This window comes from Myotis lucifugus, unplaced genomic scaffold (genome assembly GCF_000147115.1).
Source record: "Myotis lucifugus unplaced genomic scaffold, Myoluc2.0 scaffold_145, whole genome shotgun sequence".
Classification (NCBI taxonomy): domain Eukaryota; kingdom Metazoa; phylum Chordata; class Mammalia; order Chiroptera; family Vespertilionidae; genus Myotis; species Myotis lucifugus.
Window position 1 is genome coordinate 2,726,207 of NW_005871193.1, and position 17,735 is coordinate 2,743,941.

General features: G+C 41.7%; 2 protein-coding genes across 4 annotated transcripts; one reads left to right on the forward strand and one right to left on the reverse strand.

Moving 5' to 3' along the window:
- Positions 1-1,425: 1,425 nt before the first annotated feature.
- Positions 1,426-7,052, forward strand: LIPT1 (lipoyltransferase 1). Of its 2 annotated transcripts, none has more exons than XM_014460982.2 (2): positions 1,426-1,482; positions 5,704-7,052. In XM_014460982.2, exon 2 carries the CDS (start codon positions 5,867-5,869, stop codon positions 6,983-6,985), a length of 1,119 nt encoding a protein of 372 aa, XP_014316468.1. In that variant the 5' UTR covers positions 1,426-1,482; positions 5,704-5,866; the 3' UTR covers positions 6,986-7,052. The 2 variants fall into 2 exon arrangements, with proteins under 2 accessions (XP_014316468.1, XP_014316469.1); XM_014460983.2 differs by lacking the exon at positions 1,426-1,482 and adding an exon at positions 3,832-4,311.
- Positions 7,053-9,412: 2,360 nt separating this feature from the next.
- Positions 9,413-14,425, reverse strand: MITD1 (microtubule interacting and trafficking domain containing 1). Of its 2 annotated transcripts, XM_023758974.1 has the most exons (7): positions 14,286-14,425; positions 12,478-12,614; positions 12,353-12,398; positions 12,212-12,264; positions 11,442-11,557; positions 9,726-9,786; positions 9,413-9,631 (listed from the first exon to the last, which is right to left on the reverse strand). In XM_023758974.1, exons 1-7 carry the CDS (start codon positions 14,332-14,334, stop codon positions 9,536-9,538), a joined length of 558 nt encoding a protein of 185 aa, XP_023614742.1. In that variant the 5' UTR covers positions 14,335-14,425; the 3' UTR covers positions 9,413-9,535. The 2 variants fall into 2 exon arrangements, with proteins under 2 accessions (XP_023614742.1, XP_023614743.1); XM_023758975.1 differs by lacking the exon at positions 12,212-12,264 and having other exon boundaries at positions 12,312-12,398.
- Between the last annotated feature and the right edge of the window lie 3,310 nt (positions 14,426-17,735).

Here is a 17,735-nt window from a genome sequence, read left to right on the forward strand (position 1 = left end):
GTTAAGTTAGGGTTTTTCAAAATGCTGACGCGCCGAGCTCAAAAGGTTCGCCATCGCTGGTTTAGGAGCTGGTCAGCGCAGGGGGAGCTGGCGAAGGGGGCTGAGAGTGGGCAGTGAGGTTGGCGGAAAACCAAGGCGGGGAAATGTCAGGATTGCCCACAGGAGTCGTTAAGGTGGAGGGCGTCAACTGAAAGGTTAGAGGAGGACTGAAAAGTCCATTGGATCTAACAACATGAGTGTCACCAGTGACCTTAGCAAAACCACTTAGAAAAAAAACGGGACTTTACTCAGGCATTTACAGACTGGTGTTCCACGTCCACAGTGTCCAACAGGACATTGGATTATTTGTATCGATGTTGAATTGGGGATGATCTTTCCTTGTGTGTGAGGCCCCGTGCCCTGCAGGATGTCGAATGTAGTAAGTACACACCCAGTCATTGAGACGACAAAAAACACAGACATTAATTACCCTCATCCAGCACCACGGCTACTAAGACGTCATAAGATTGGGATCCCCAAATCCCAGCCAAGCCGTGAATTGGACAGCACACCTGGGAAGGGAAATCCCCAGGCTTCCTGAAAGGGGAACAACGGGACAAGTTTAGTCACTTAGGTGTTTGTTTGGGGGGAGGCTTCTATAAGTGGAATCCTCAAGGAAGCACTTTTTGGAGCTTTATTGTTTCTGATAAGTAAATTTTCCATATTAAAAAATATATATTATTTATATATATGTATATTATTGTATATACATATACAATAATATATATGTAATGTATATACAATATTATTTAATATATATTATTTATATATGTATATTTATATATGTATACTATTGTATATGTATATGTACATATATACATATACAATAATATATACACTATGTAATGTATATACAATATTATTTAATATATATATTATTTATATATATAGTACAGGGTTTGTTCCTTAAATGCAACGTCTTTCCCACCTGATTTTCGTTTCCTCGCCTCCCAAGTGGAGTTACCTGCCTTTGGGGCGTGGCGAGGAAACCGTTAGGGACCCGGTGCAATGCCTGACCGCGCAGGGAAAGGACTGACTTGTTGGCACCGGGCCTGGCGGGTGACCCGGGTGCCCTGGGTGTCTGGCCGCCTTGCCCAGACTCGCCCCCCAAGTGCCCGCTCCAGCCAGGCACGGCCGCCCCTCCCGCCTTCGCTCAAGCAGCGCGTGTCCCTCTGAGCTGCCGGCTCTGGGGTCGGGTCGTGCCCGTGTCCCGGCCTCTCGTCCGGTTTGGCGCGGGCTCGGCCACTCCCAGGTCCCTCAGAAATCCTCCCGGGTCACCCAGACCCGCCCTGACCGCGCCGGGCAAAGTGAAGCTCAGCTCTTCTGGGCACTTCCGGTGGCTCTTAGCGCCACTTCCGGGGCGGGGCCCGCCGAGCGCGCAGCCTGCAAGCCCGGAGACGGCAGTGCGTACCCGGCACGAATCCGCGCGACTGGGAGCAGCAGGTGGGATACCCCGGCCACGTGGTTCTGGGGCGCTGCTAGCCGGGGCGGGAAGATGGGGAGCCCCCAGGCCAGGACCCGCGCGCAGCTGCTGGAGGCGCTGCAGTTTGCGCCCAGCCCCTGCGAGTAGTCAGCTTCACGGTTGGAAAAGGTCTCTCCCCGGTATCGGAGGGTAAAAACGAAATAACGCGTGCGCACGACCGTCCTGAGGCTCTGGGTCGGTGCGCACGACCGTCCTGAGGCTCTGGGTCGGTGCCGCGCTGAGCTGGGCCTGGGTGGGTGGATAAGTGTGACTGTTGCTGTTTGCTTTCTGGTTGGTGATGAAACGAAGCCTGTCTGGCAAGGCTGAGTGTCCCCTGGAATATGGGAATAAGATTGACCTCTGAGGAAACACTATACAATCCATCATTACAAGGTGAGAGTAGAGATATGCAAAGTTAGTGGGAAGAAACCAGGCCTTCAAGACTTGATTATATCCTGACGATGAAAGAAAGAGTGTCATTCAGTCGGAGCACCACTCCGTTACTGAAGATGGAATGAAAGGGAGGTGCAACCGAGCCCACCCGAGAGGGAGGGTGGCCTGGCTTCCATCCAGAGAGCTCTCCAGAGCCCAGGATTTGAGAATGTGATTTCCAAAGGGCTCATCCCATCAGACATTGAGATCACACAGCTCACTCCTTTTATTCGGATTCTGTGTTCACCAAGCAAAATTAGGATAGGTAGGAGAGGCTGATCTGAATGTCCGTTTGACAGTCTACAGTTCTCTTTGTAACTAATGAATAGGATTTCAAGTTGTGTGTGTTTTTTCCAGACATCCCTTTGTTTCCACTTTTTCTCACTCTGATTCTTATCCTTCAGGGCTCAGTTGGGATGTTACCTCCTCACAGGGGCCGCCTGTTGTGTTCAGTTGCCTAGAACAGTTTCTGGCCCATAGGCGCTCAGCCTAACTCCCTCAGCGCTCTCAATCCTTGCTCAGATGTCACTTTTTAAAGTTTTTGTTTGTTTCTTTGTTGTTGTTTTGTTTTATTCTTTTTTTTCCAAATGTCACTTTTTATTTTTTTTAGAATATATTTTATTGATTATTTTACAGAGAGGAAGAGAGAGGGATAGAGAGTTAGAAACATCGATGAGAGAGAAACATCAATCAGCTGCCTCCTGTACACTTCCTACTGGGGATGTGCCCGCAACCAAGGTACATGCCCTTGACCGGAATCGAACCTGGGACCCTTCAGTCCGCAGGCCGATGCTCTATCCACTGAGCCAAACCGGTTAGGGCAAAATGTCACTTTTTAAATGAAGCTAAGCCTGACAAACCTATTTAAATATCAGCCCAGTTCCTCTTAAATGTACAGTCTTCCCTTTCCAAGCCTTACTTTTCTTTTTTCCTATAGCCCTATTCACTTTTATTTATTTGGTTCACTAATGAACCCCAAATGCTAAGACCAGTGCCTGTCCTATAATTGATGCCACTTACCAAGTATTATAGATTCTTTATGCTTAAATCTCTAGGGTGTGTCTCTGAAGTATAAATCTGATCTTTCTGCTTTCTTAAAACTCTTCAGCACCTCCTCCATGGCCCTCAGGATTATGCATTTAACACAAATTTCAAGTCTCTTCCTTATCTGACCTCTACTTCTCCAGCCTTCTATCTCTTGCAACTCTCCTTTCTTGCACTCTCCCCCACCACCACCACCACCACCACCACCAGAGAGAGTGGAAGGGAGGGGGAGAGACAGAGAAACATCGATGTCAATTGGTTGCCTCCCGCATGTGCCCTGACCAGAGCCAGGGATCAAGCCTGCAACCGAGGTACATGCCCTTGACTGGAATCGAACACAGGACCCCTCAGCCTGAGGGCCACTGCTCTATCCACTGAGCCAAACCGGCTAGGGCTCTTGCACTCTTACGTCCAGCGGTTTTGTGCATCTTAAAAATAAGCCAATGGAATTCAATTTTTTGAATTCTTTGAATGGGTCTTTTTTTCCTCCAGGCTGTTATACTTTGTTGTAATACTTTTCCATATCCCTTTTATATCTCAGCTTCAATGTCACTTGCACTAATTTGAGGAATAGATGGCCCTCTGGTGTACATACCCTATCACAGCACTTATGACACTAGTAGAGGCCCAGTGCACAAAATTCTTGCACAGGTAGGATCCCTAGTGCCAGCCGGGGCCTTCTTTTGTTCCGTGTCGCCCCCCTGGTGATCAGCGCACGTCATAGCAAGCGATTGAACTCCCGGTCGGTCGAACTCCTGAGGGGACACTTTGTATAGGCTTTTATATGTATAGATATATTTTAATCATTGCTTTAATTGCTTTTTAGTATCTCCCATTAGATTTTGAGTTCTTGGAAGACAAGAACCACTGTATGACCTTAAATGTCTCTCATATTCATCCCCTTCTTTATGTCTACCCTAGTCAGGCCCTCATTATCTCTAACTTGGACAACTTCAGGAGTCTATTAACTGGTCTCCCTACCCCTGATCTAGCTTTTCTTTAATCCATGCTCAACACTGCTGGCAGTGGTAGTTCTGTTTAATGCCTGGCTTAACCCCTGCTTGCTTAAAACACTTCAATAAATTGCAGCTGCTTTGAGAAAAAGTCCAAATGTTTTAGGATCACATGAATTTGCCTCCTCCCTTCCTCTGTTCCCTTACTGCTTTGTATCTAGTAGGCACTCCATAAATATTGGTTGAGTGAATGAGGGACTATATCAAACTCAGTCAAACAGAACCAAGAACAAGGGTTTAACCAAAGAAGTGCGGTCTGGCTGCAGGGACTTCCTAAGGCAATGTAGCCACAGACGTCAGTGGAGCCAAAAGACTAGAAGTGTAAGTCTGTCCCTGGGGAGGGAGTCTCCAAAACATGCCTTACTTTTAGATGACTCCTTGTCTTTTTATGTCTGGAATATGCTACTCCCATCCACTTGGTAAACACCAACAGATTTCAAGACAGTTCAAGTATCCCTTCCTCTATTAAACTATCCTGACCTCTCTGGTGTAAATTGGCCCAACTTTTCTGTAGCGTAATTTATCAAAATATATCAATAGCGATGAAAATCTGAAACTTTTTAACTTGGGAATTGTGTTTCTAGGACATTACTTAACTACAAAAGACTTTGGCCTACTTTTGGACTTTAATAATTCATTCTGTCTTTGACCTAAAGAAAAATTATGGCTATCCTAAGAAACAGAATTGGGACAGAATGTTTTCTTTATGACCATAACTAGTCAAAATACTTCATTGGTGTAGCTAGTATTTTCAGCCCATTGCCACCTAATATTTAATGAGCACTGCTAAAAAAAAAAAAAATAGTGTCCAAACATAATAAAACTAGAGGGCTGGTGCACAGATTCATGTACCAGTGGGGTCCCTCGGCCTGGCCTGCAAGGATCAGGCCAAAACCGGCTCTCTGACATCCCCTGAGGGGTCCCAGATTGTGAGAGGGCAGTTCTCGGGTGTTGCACCCCAGAATCGGGCTCCCTCCTCTCTGGTTCTGGGTGCATCATCCAAGAACCGCAGCTGCCAAGTCACTGCGGCTCGGCTGCTCCTGCATTGAGCGTCTGCCCCCTGTTGGCCATTGCGTGTCATAGCTACTGGCCAGTGGGGCGGTCAGCCGGTCCCTTAGGCTTTTATATATATAGATTGTTCCTGCTAATCAGATTGCCTCTCCTTTTGACCTCAGGGGGTTCCATCCTAATCTAATATTGATCTGAATGAGTTATGTTGCCAGTAAATCAGTCAAATAAAGTATTATAATAGCATAAAGCTTTCCACAGAGATGTTCATGAATACATTGCTGATAACAGAAAAACTAGAAACAACCTAAATTACAAACTAAGATTGAGTAAACTATGACATATCTGACAATGGAATATTACACAACATTATGCCCCCTGTTAAACAGATTTAACATTGAATGAAATAATAGTACGGTTCCACTTCTGTGGGGAAAAGTGTGTGTGTTTACACATGCACAGAGAAAAATGAGTACACACCAAATTGTAAATTGTGATTATCTCCAGGTGGTAGTATGGAGTCTTTTAGTTAGCTCTTTTTACTTATCTATAATATTCTCATTTTTCTCAATGCACTTATAAATTCAAAATAACTGGTTTGGCTTTGAGATATATTATATATTTGAAAATTTATTGTTTGCAAAATCTGTGCCCCTATGCCATTTCAACGGAAATGATTTGAGGTTTGTCTTCATTTACTTCTAGGTCTCTCTTGTCAAATTGCTAAAGACAAATGGTAAAGCTAAAAGGCAAGAAAAGCAACTGTCCTGGATAGAGAATTAGATAAGTTTGGATTAAATAACCAAGAAAGAAAAACAGTTTTCCTTTTCTCAACCAATTAATTTGTTTGTCTCCCATTTTTAAAAGCATGCTGATCCCATTTTCAAAGAACTGCTTACAGTTATTTTGTAACTTCAAGGTCCCAGCAACTGGCTTTAAAAACACAGTGAAAAGAGGGCTCATTTTACAGTCAGTTTCCAATGATGTTTACCAAAATCTGGCTCTGGAAGACTGGATCCATGACCATGTGAACCTAGAAAGCAAGCCGATTCTGTTATTTTGGAGAAATTCCCCCTCTGTTGTAATTGGTAGGCATCAAAATCCTTGGCAGGAATGCAACCTGAATCTGATGAGAGAAAAAGGTGTAAAACTGGCTCGGAGAAAAAGTGGAGGAGGCACAGTTTACCATGACATGGGCAATATCAATTTGACTTTTTTTACGACCAAAAAAATGTATAATAGGATGGAAAATCTAAAGTTAGTTGTGAGAGCTCTGAACGCTGTCCAACCCCAGCTGGATGTGCAGCCTACCAAAAGGTTTGACCTTTTACTTGATGGACAGTTTAAAATCTCAGGAACAGCTTCGAAGATTGGCCGGACGACTGCTTATCACCATTGCACTCTGTTATATAGTACTGATGAGACCCTCTTGTCGTCTTTGCTCAAGAGCCCTTACCAAGGGATCAAGAGCAATGCAACTGCTAGCATACCTGCCGTAGTAAAAAGTCTGTCGGAAAAAGACCCCACTCTGACCTGTGAAATACTGACGGATGCTATTGCGGCAGAGTATGCTGCTTGTCATCACATTGAGAATCAGATCAACTTGATAAACCCAGCAGATGAGACACGGTTTCCTGGAATAAATAGCAAAGCCAAAGAACTACAAACTTGGGAATGGATCTACGGCAAAACTCCGAAGTTCAGTATAATAACTTCCTTTAATGTGTTACATGAACAGTCACTCTTGGAAATTAAAGTACTCATAGATATAAAGAAGGGGAGAATTGAAATCTGTAACATTGAAGCCCCTGATCATTGGTTGCCACGGAAAATATGTGACAAATTAAATTCAACTTTTATTGGCAGTAAGTTCTGCCCAATTGAAACTACTATGCTAACAAATGTCTTACATGAAACATGTCCGGAAGACGATGAAGTACACAGTAAATGGAATATTGTCTGTGAAAAAATTAAGGGAATAATGTGACTGCAAGTAAAGTTAATATTGGCACGTTCAGTGAGAAAATAAAAATTTTCAATGTGCATTGTGTGTCTCTTAAAAGGGTCTAGTCTCTCTGAGTAACTTCTCCCCATTTGTGTCTATTGCCTATCCTTGTCCATATTTCCTACTGACCTCCAGGATACTCTGTCTCTTTCCTCACTGATTTTGATACCTGGCATGCATTTATATTTTAGCTCCTGCTTGTTACCATCTTGGGAATGTTTACCATATCGGACACTCTGACCTTCATTCTTTTCCTTACTTCTGGGGAATACAGCGCAGGCTTCTTGCCATATTGGACTTATATGAACTGGGTGACATCGAGGAATGTATATTTGCAAAAAAAACAATATTTTATTGTTTATAATTTTGTACAGTATGATAAGTTTTGTAACACTCCCCAATATGCATTGCAGGCTGATTAGTGCATGTTTGACAGTAATAAGTTTCTTTTTTCTGTGGTGTCAGATTCAACTCATCCGTTGACTCCCTATCATTTTTCAGAGGCATTATTCCTAAATGTTTTCACTCTACTTCAGCTCAGAATTCCACCACTCTTAATCTTGTCACGAACCTTGACTCATGATGTGATAGCAGAGGTCTTCAGAAATGAGTGCCTTATTTTCAATATTTCTCATTTCATCCAATCTCAGAGAAAGAAATACCTCATTTTCCTTAAACCTAACCCCTCTAATTGTACCCTAGATTTTGTCCTCTCCAGCCTATTTGGGCCTTGTACTATCAAATATTTATCTTTTCTTTTCTTTTTTTTTTTTTTTTTTTGGTATTTTCTCTCGGCTTTCACTGACCCATAGTGAATGAACGCAACTCTCTTGCTCTATTTCTTCATTACCAAACTTCTAGAAAGAGTAACATCACTTCCCTGGCCAGGTAGCTCAGTTGGTTAGAGCTGTCCCTATATGCCAAGTTTGTGGGTTTGATCCCTGGCCAGGGAACATACAAGAATCGACCAATGAATGCATAAATAAGTGGGAACTGTGCCTGAATGAAGAACCAAGCCCTATATAAGCCAGACCCCAACAGCAGTTCAGCAAGCCACCTTCCTCATTAGTCTGTGCTTCCTTGACGCATCAAGCTCCCACCCTTTCCCCTTTCCCTCCACCTTGTTTTCAGTAAACCTCTTTTTTGGAATGTTTCCCCTCCTCTCTTGATTTCCATCTTGGGAGAAGAGGGGGTATAAGAACCCCTTCACCAGTGACACATAATAAAGTTGGGCGAAACTAATTTGAGTATTTTCAGGTTCAGCATTATCAGCACCTGAACCTGAAAACATCAAAGAACATCAGGAACTTTTCTGGAACCCCTTCTTGTTCTTTTATGCCAACTCAATCATGTGCCTGCTGGCTCACAAAGGTAAAACAAACCTGGTATCTAAAGACACCCAGGGCTACTATGCTCAACCTTAGTACCATGGCTCCTTCCACCTGGCTGTGGTCTTCCACACTATTTAATTTTGAATTTAATCTTTAACTTTTCTCCTGATGTGATGTTTATATGAGCACTCTTTAACACCAGTACTTCTATTTCTCTCTGTAGACTCTGGGTTAACTTAGTCTTTACTAGTAAGCTTCTGGACTGCCCATTGCTTCTAACTGTACCCACTCTCCTAGTCTAACTCCATATAACCTAATCTTTTTCTTTTTTTTAAGAGGATGCTTTTTAAAATATATATATTTTTATTGATTTCAGAGAGGAAAGGAGAGAGAGAGAATCAATGATGAGAATCATTGATTGGCTGCCTCGTGCATGCCCCCCACTGGGGATAGAGCCCACAACCTGGGCATCTGCCCTTGACCAGAATCAAAACCAGGACCTTTCAGTCCACAGGCCAATACTCTATCCACTGAGCCAAACCAGCTAGGGCCATACAACCTAGTCTTTGTTCCCAACCAGTCAAGTGGCATCTTGATGGAAGAGCTTACCCAGAACAATTGATTCTAAATTGCAAATCTTTATAAATGTGCCAGCCAAGGTTGAATGAGCTGCAAAATGTATCTGGATAACTAAATAAGTGGATTTGCCTATATGGAGTTAGGTAATGGTGGATAAGTAAATATTGGTGAGTGTCTGTCTGCCAATGACATTTAATTTTAACAAAATTAGTATTGTACTTTTTTTCCTGGATATTAAACCCACAAGCCCATCTGTCTCTTAAGAGTACTCTTATCCATATTTTTTCCTCCTGGACTCTAAATTCCCAGGGGCAATATAACATCCACTTCATCTTTATGACAGGTACTCATTATTTGTTGATTCACTCTCCAACACCCAAGTAGTAGAAAAGCTGGTAAAATGTTTAAATTAACTGTACGACTTAAAACACTGTAAATCTAAGTAATGTATTTACAAAGATATTTAAGATTGGTCACAACTGAATAATGAATCCATAAATTAGTAGGAATGTACAAGTTTATTATTAAATTCACATTTTATAGGAATAATCTGTCCAAAGTATAAAAAAATCTAATATTCACTTAAAATAGAAATATACACTGTAAATTAAGCTACTGCCCATCATATTTTTTTCGTGTGCCTGTTATGAAAAATGTCCACTGTTGTTTCATGACATGGTCTTAAATCAAAATCACAATATCCAAGGGAAAAACGACCCTAAGAAGAGAAGAAAAGAATTTTTTAACAGAGAACCAAAGCCATGCTAAAATGATACAAAAAGAGTGCTACCTACCCATAGGCTATATCCTACCTGTGGTTTCTTAAAATAATCCAGTCCCCTTCCAATCTTAATCATCCATCCATTGTTGAACCTATTGAAATAAGTATATAGTATAATATTCCAGAAAGTTATGCCAGACAATTATCAAAGCTGTAGGGTATGAAGTGTCAGCAAATCTCCCCCTAAAAGAAAACCATTTCCTCCAGTAGCATGAGTTGAACCAAACCTGAGGTAACTCATGGGCTGTGTCTACAATGAAACAAAACATTCAGAGAAACCAAGGGTTGATTTGATTAAGTGATAAAAGAGTTTAACAATTACATTAAAACTTACTCTTGAGCCCTGGCCAGGTGGCTCAGTTGGAGCATCATCCCATACACCAAAAGGTTGTGGGTTCGACTTCTGGTCAGGGCCCATACCTAGGTTTCAGGTAAGATCCCTGGTCGGGGCATGTAAAAGATGCAAATAATTGATGTTTCTCTCTCACATCAATGTTTCTTTCTCTTTTTCTCTGTCTTTTTCTCTGTCTCTCTTTCTCTCCCCCTTCCTCTCTCTAAAATCAATAAACATATCCTTGGGTGAGGATAAAAAACTTACTCTTGAATTTCAGCTTGCTGCTGATAAAACTTTCCTGTTCTGCCAACACGTGGTTTCAAAGTATACGCAGGCAGACTGTGGTGGTGGTTCAGGGGTTTCCTACCTAGGGATGGGGGACATAAGCAGGAAGAGCTGTGGATCCTGACCTCTGTCTGCTTCAACCACAGCAGCTGCACTGTCATCGGTTTTGCATTTAGGTTGTGCTTAAGTTTTTTCCTAAGATTGGGGGTGTCATTGATATCTATATATATAAAAGCCCAGTGACTGGAATGGCAGAACGACCAGAACGACTGGTGGCTATGACGCGCACTGCGGCAGCAAACCAGCCTGATCCAGGCCCCGATCGGCCCGCCCCCCCGCACCCAGCCCCCGATTAGCCCCGAACACCCCACTGGGCGGGCCAACCCAGAACCCCACCTGGTGCATGAATTCGTGCACCGGGCCTCTAGTCAACATATGAAAGGCACTGTGCTAAACACAGGGAACATACCACTAAAAAAACTACATATACTGTTTCTTTATGGACACAGTATACTGTCATGCCTACTAGAATATTTTATAAAGCGTAAGAAGTAAAGCCACATTAAATAAATATCAGTATCACATAAATGGAAATAAATTCTCTCAATACCATAACACAATATGTATAATTGAATAGACAGAAAAGTACTTCCTCTTCTTACATGACATAGAACATGTAAATTTTATTGCAACAGGAATTCTGAAGCACATACAGAACAAAATAAGCCAGACTTTTTTTTTCTTCAAAAGTGAAAAGATACTAGAACTGAGCTTTATTTAAAAACTTCAATATTTGGCCCTAACCAGTTTGGCTCAGTGGATAGAGCATCGGCCTGTGGACTGAAGGGTCTCAGGTTCGATTCCGTTCAAGGGCATGTACCTTGGTTGCGGGCACATCCCCAGTAGGGGGTGTTCAGGAGGCAGCTGATCGATGTTTCTCTCTCATCGATGTTTCTAACTCTCTATCCCTCTCCCGTCCTCTCTGTAAAAAATCAATAAAATATATTAAAAAAAAACAAAACTTCAATATTTAAATGGAATATTTATGTGCAATTATATACAACTTAAGAGAAGTAAAAATAAGTATTTTTCAACGGCATAAAAGTTAAAATATTACTATATACCAACCTAATTTCTCGGTCATGTATGGAAGAAGAATATTCCAATTCCAACAGCACTCCATGATTCCTAAGTGATGCTTTTATTTCTTCCAGGCCACTAATTTGCTGCGCTTTCCCAACGCCCTATTAATAGGAAAAAGTATCATTTTCTGACTCAGTTATTAATATTTTAAATTATCCCTGAGCTATGCAATGTGTATCATAGGTGAATTAAAATGGAAAGATTAAAAAATAAAATAAAGTGGAAAAATTCTACACTAGTTTCAATGTCTATTAATCTCAAAGAAGCCAGCAAAGAATATGAAGTAGTTTATGAGCAATTCTTTTTATCAAAAGAACTGTTTTTTTCTAATGTGGACATAGTTCTGTCCTATCTCCTAAAATATATTTATAGTAATGCTGTTTAGTTATTCAGATGGGACTGGCTTGTTTTCAAATTAATCCTAGAAATCTGAAGTATTTAGAAACATTCCTATGTAAGTCAAAATCAAGAGAGAGATGCCCACTACCATGCTGAGATTCCCCAGAATGCCAATGCAATCCATCAAGAAAAAGAGATACACGTGACAACTAGTAGGGAAAAAACACACACAAAATTGTCAACAGTGTAGTCAGTGTGACTGTCTCTTAGAACATGCAAGAGACTAAACTGACAAACTATTTAAATCCAGTTTAGCAAGCTGGCCAATTGCACGGTACAAGACACTAAAATAAACAGCATTTTCTCAAGGTGTTTTATGCCCATCGTTAGAAAATAAGTTCACCCCAAGGAAATACCTCTAGCTGAAGCATTACGTCCAGGTTTTCCTTGCTTGAACTGAATCTTGTGACTGAATAAAATGAAGTTAAGAAAGAGTAAATGCCTTCAGATACCTACTTCATCCAGGGAGGTCAGAAGATGAATGGTTTGTACTTTACATGGTCTCTTGATAAGCATCTCACAAAATCGAAGGAAGTTATACAGCTGAAAGACATTAGGATGGGTTACTACTACCTTACACATTTTAAATAACATTCATCACATGTTAGTGGGTTACACTTACCTGATGAGTATGTCTAATATAAGGGTCTTCTATCCAAACTTCTCTCACTGTCTCATTAAGGTATTCTTGAAAAAGCGACTCATAACTGAATCCTGTTGCATTCTCCTCTATTTTAATTTGCTTGTGATACTTTCCATCTACAAAACATAAGCTTTACTAAAACAACTAGTGACAACTTATTTATTTTTATACTTATTACATTTATATATAGTGATTCTTCAGGATCAGATACAAATTAATTTTTTTAACTCCTCCACTCAGTAAACGTTGTTTAATCCCTGGTGTATACCAGGCACGTGGCAGGATGCTACACATACAGAGGTAAATAAGGCAAACCATCCACAAGTGACTCCTGCCTTTACAGAGGCCAGGGACGTGGGAAGGTCCAGATATTTCTCGGAACAGGTTCCTGAGCTGATTCCTAGGAACCAGGCATTTTATTCAAGAGAAGACTGTATGCATAACGATATCTGATATTCTTGTCACCATAAGTAGAACTGCAGTGGCTATCTGGTCCTTCTCTTTAGATTTAAGTCTTTTTAAAAAAATATATTTTATTGATTTTTTACAGAGAGGAAGGGAGGAGGATAGAGAGTTAGAAACATTGATGAGAGAGAAACATGGATCAGCTGCCTCCTGCAAACTCCATACTGGGGATGTGCCCGCAACCAAGGTACATGCCCTTGACTGGAATTGAACCTGGGACCCTTCAGTTTGCAGGCCGATGCTCTATCCACTGAGCCAAACCAGTCAGGGCTAGATTTAAGTCTTTTATGTCCTGCAATTTAATAGCTAAAGTGAGTTTAAATACATAAATGCAATATAATATGAAGTTCAGAAGTCTTTATTAGAAATTGTATGGGAGTGTTTTAAACAGAAATTGATAGTACTTCTCAATAACCCAAGCCAAAGACTAGGGTGCCAGAGGGTCAGTAGGATTCATTAAAGTTGAATAATTATTAAATAAGTTATCAAAGATCTTTAAGATTTATATTTATGGTTGTAAACTAGAATGCTCATGAGGAGAGAACTAATAATAGGGAACAATACTACAGCATCTCTAATCTGAAATGTTCTGTTTTACAACAAAACTCCAAAGATGGCCCTAACCAGTTTGGCTCAGTGGATAGAGCATCGGCCTGTGGACTGAAGGGTCTCAGGTTCGATTCCGTTCAAGGGCATGTACCTTGGTTGCGGGCACATCCCCAGTAGGGGGTGTTCAGGAGGCAGCTGATCCATGTTTCTCTCTCATCAATGTTTCTAACTCTCTATCCCTCTCCTTTCCTCTCTGTAAAAAATCAATAAAATATATTTAAAACAAAAACTCCAAAGACGTCCCAGGAGTTTCTTTAGATACTTTAGTATTTTGGTCATATTATGAAGAGAAATACATAGGATTCATATTCAGTATTCCTCTGTAGTGTTCATTTAAACTGGGTCCACACATAAGCTTAATGGGGATCTGTGAATTCCTTAGAACAGCAGGCAAAGGTCTGCAGTCTTTATAGCTTTCATCAGATTCTCAAGGGGGTGTCTGACTACCACCTCACTCCCCAACCAGCCCCCAAAAAGGTTAAGAATAGCTTCTGTACAGGGGAGCAGAAATGCAGAGTAAACGGGTCCACTCCACCGAGCTCCAACGGCAAGGCCAGAAACAAAGGGTGGAATGGGCTTTGGGGAAGGGGGAGGAATGAGGGGGGGCAATCGGGGAAAAAGGAGACATATGTAATACTTAAAACAATAAAAAAAAAAAAGAAAAGGGCTTTGGCAATAGTGTACGAACACATTCTCTAACACAGCCTCTTTACCTTCTTTTTCTTGATCCAAATACTTCTTTATGTTTTCTGCTCTATCCATGTAGTCGGAAATTTTTTTCCTGAGATTACATTTCTTTGTATCATCTTTGGTGCCTACAAATTACACAAATACAGTCTCAAGTTTCAAAACGGTTTTTCTATGTAGTGCATTATTTCCCAGCTTCCCAAGTCTCCCGCACATCTCCTATCCCACAGCAAGGTGTGCCTCGGTCCTCAAAGACACAAAGTTGACTTGATCAGCAGCGCACGAAGCACCTGAGGCAGTTTTCCTTAGGAGTGGGCCCTCCTGCACTGGGTCTCACTGCTGGACACACCAAATCTGGTGAGGCAACAGAGCTGGCTTATTACATGTCAAACCGAGTCTGAGCGCTGTTTTGCCCTAATCGCCCACAAATTTGAAATCTTAGCATAATAATAATAAAAAACAGAGCTAACAATACAGTATCTATCTTTCTCCCTCAAAACCAGCTTCTCTTCCAGACTTCTCTGTTACAGTTGATGCTCAATCATTTTCCTAGCCACCCCGAAATGTAAGGTAATTTTGAATATACTTTATCAGTAAAATCTTACCCCCAAATCCCATCCCCCGAACCCAATCATTAACCACTTCACTTCTGGTTCTTTCCTTCCTTTTGATATGGGTTATACTTCCCATGACAATTCCATTTTTAAACTCTTAGTTTTGAAAACATTTTATTTTGAATTAATTTTCTCTTTTTGGAAAGTTGCAAAGATGGTATACTCCCTTCACTCAGATTCCCCTAAGATTAACACATCACATATACACAGTACAATGATCAGAGTCAGGAAATTAACATTGATTCAACACTATTAGCTCATCTATAAACCTATTTCTCCAATTTTTCCACGAAAGAAAGGTTGTTTTCTGGTCCAGGATCCCACATAGCATTTAATTGTCATGTCTCCTCCTTTGTGTACTCCCAATTTGCAATAGTTCCTTAGACTCTCTCTCTGCCTTTTATGACCTTGACATTTAGGAAGAGTAGTGGTCAGTTATTTTGTAGAATGTCTCTCATTTTTGGCTGTTGATGTTTTCTCATGATTAGAGTTATGCTTTATTGGCAAGAAAAATCAAGAAGTGTTGCACCCTTCTCAGTGGGCACATAATGTCAATGTAAACTCTGGTCACTTGGTTATGGTGGAGTTCACAAAATCTCTCCACTATAAAATCACTACTTTCTCCTTTGTTATCTTGAGGAAAGGCATCCTGTTTTTCATCACTCTTTGACCTATTAATTTTAGCCTCCATCGACGGTCCTAAGAGAGACAAGCCCTGAGAGGCAACTTTAATTACAGCGCTGCTTTGTAAAAACTTTAAATGGTTTCTCCTTGTCTATGAAATGAGTAAAATCTCTAGCAGTCAAGGCCATCCAGTGTGCTCCAAGACCCAACCTACCTTTAATCTTTACTTCTCACTCTTCCTCTACAGACATATGGTGAAACAAAGTGGACCGCTTATTTGGTTAAACAGGACAGAGAGAATTTGAACACTATTAACTGGTTTCTGAAATTCTGCTAATCCTCCAAAGGCCCTGTATAAAAAGCCACATCCACTTTTTCACCCCCAAATGACCTTTAACTTTAAATCCTTCCTGTACTTGGGCATAGCTCTCTCCTGGCACTTACTCCCTGTCTTAGAGTTATTTTCCGTCTGTACCTTAACCTGTAAGATCATGTCACGGTCTCTGTAACCTCTTCAGGCTCAGTGGAGCACCCTGCAGCAGCACTCCTGTGAGTCTCCTGCTTCAGACTCCCAAAGCGCCAGGACTTGAGCAGTGCTCCGCCTGACCTACACTGTACACCATCTCTCTTTTTGGGAGTCAGTACACCACAGTCTTTAAAGCAGCGGTTCTCAAACTGTGGGTCGAGACCCCTTTGGCGGTCGAACGACCCTTTCACAGGGGTCGTCTCAGACCATCCTGCATATCAGATATTTACATTACAATTCATAACAGTAGCAACATTACAGTTATGAAGTAGCCACGAAAATAATTTTATGGTTGGGTCACAACAGGAGGAACTGTATTTAAAGGGCCAGAAGGTTGAGAACCACTGCTTTAAAGCCTTCCCTTCCAAATGCGACTCTATCAATAGTAGTAGAACTGGAAAGCAAACTTTTTTTGCTATAAAATGAGGATAACATCACCTCCTTCATAGGACAACTGTTAGAATGAAATGAGATCATGCCTTTAATGTGTTCTGCACAGTGCCGGGCACTCAGCACTCATAAGTGCTAATACTCTTATTGTTGCCATCCTCCTCACCATTACATGGATCCTGGGGGCAGACGCTCAATGCACAGGCATGGAAACATGGAAGAGACTGATGAATCTCAGAAGGAAGGAGGGCAGGGGAGGGCAGGAAGAGATTAACCAAAGATCTTATATGCATACTAGAAGCCCAGTGCACAGATTCGTACTCTGCTGAGGGTCCCTCAGCCTGGCCTGCAGGGATTGGACCGAAACTGGCAGTCTGACATCCTCTGAGGGGTCCTGGATTGTGAGAGGGCACAGGCCAGGCCAAGGGACCCCACCAGTGCACAAATCCGTGCTCCGGGCGTCTAGTAACATTATAAACAGGCTAAAAGGCAAGGGGGTTTTGGGGGGAGGCCAGACTGGGAGCTCCAGGGTGAGGGAAGCAGGGCTGGTCTTAATTTAAAACAATTACTGGGCATCTACTATGTACCAGAGATTGTGCTGGTGTTAGGGTTTTGGGTACTTCACAACACTGTACCCAAACTTTATGTAACAAAGTCTCACTGTCCACACCCACAATTTAGCATTTCTCACACCAAATATCAGTAAATCTCATTCTTACAGAAAAACAAAATGTTTTCTTCTACCACCATGTGATTTTATTTTTGTTTACTTTTAATGAAACTCCTAAACAGAAAAGTAAGAGTAACAGTGTCATGAACATCCTTATTCCCCAGCACCTAGAAAGTGTTAGCGTTTTGCCACATTTGTTTCAGCGCTTCTTCCCGGAATACTTCGGTCTGCATCTCTAAAAATTAAAGAAGTCTTTTAAAAGTTTTCTAAGAAAACCTACTGCCTAACAACGATCATAATTTTAATGTTGCCAAATCCATATTCTAACTTTCCAAAATGATCTAAAAAGGTCTTCTACCGTTCGTTCAAACACAAGTCCTATAAGGGCATATGAATTATATTTGGTTATGTCTCTTAAAATTCTATAGCAATATCCCCCTTTTCTTGCTGACATCCACCTATTAAATACATAAAAGGAATCAGACCATTTGACCAGTAAAATGCGCCACCTTCTGCATCTGGCTGCTTCCTCGCGGTGCCCAGGAATCATGAAGACACTGCGGGACGCTGCCCCTTTCTCTGTCTCCCTCCCGGTACCCGCCCCCCCCCCCCCCCCCCCCCGGGGGTCCGGGTTCACCTTTGAAAACCTGCA

Excerpts from the sequence above, each read along its gene's own strand:
- LIPT1 (XM_014460982.2), top strand. The coding sequence starts at position 5,867 with ATGCTGATCCCATTTTCAAAGAACTGCTTACAGTTATTTTGTAACTTC.
- MITD1 (XM_023758974.1), bottom strand. The coding sequence starts at position 14,334 with ATGGATAGAGCAGAAAACATAAAGAAGTATTTGGATCAAGAAAAAGAA. Across the intron at positions 12,615-14,285 it reads TTTGGATCAAGAAAAAGAAG|ATGGAAAGTATCACAAGCAA; the intron begins GTAAAGAGGCTG and ends TATGTTTTGTAG. Across the intron at positions 9,632-9,725 it reads ATTATTTTAAGAAACCACAG|GGTCGTTTTTCCCTTGGATA; the intron begins GTAGGATATAGC and ends TTCTCTTCTTAG.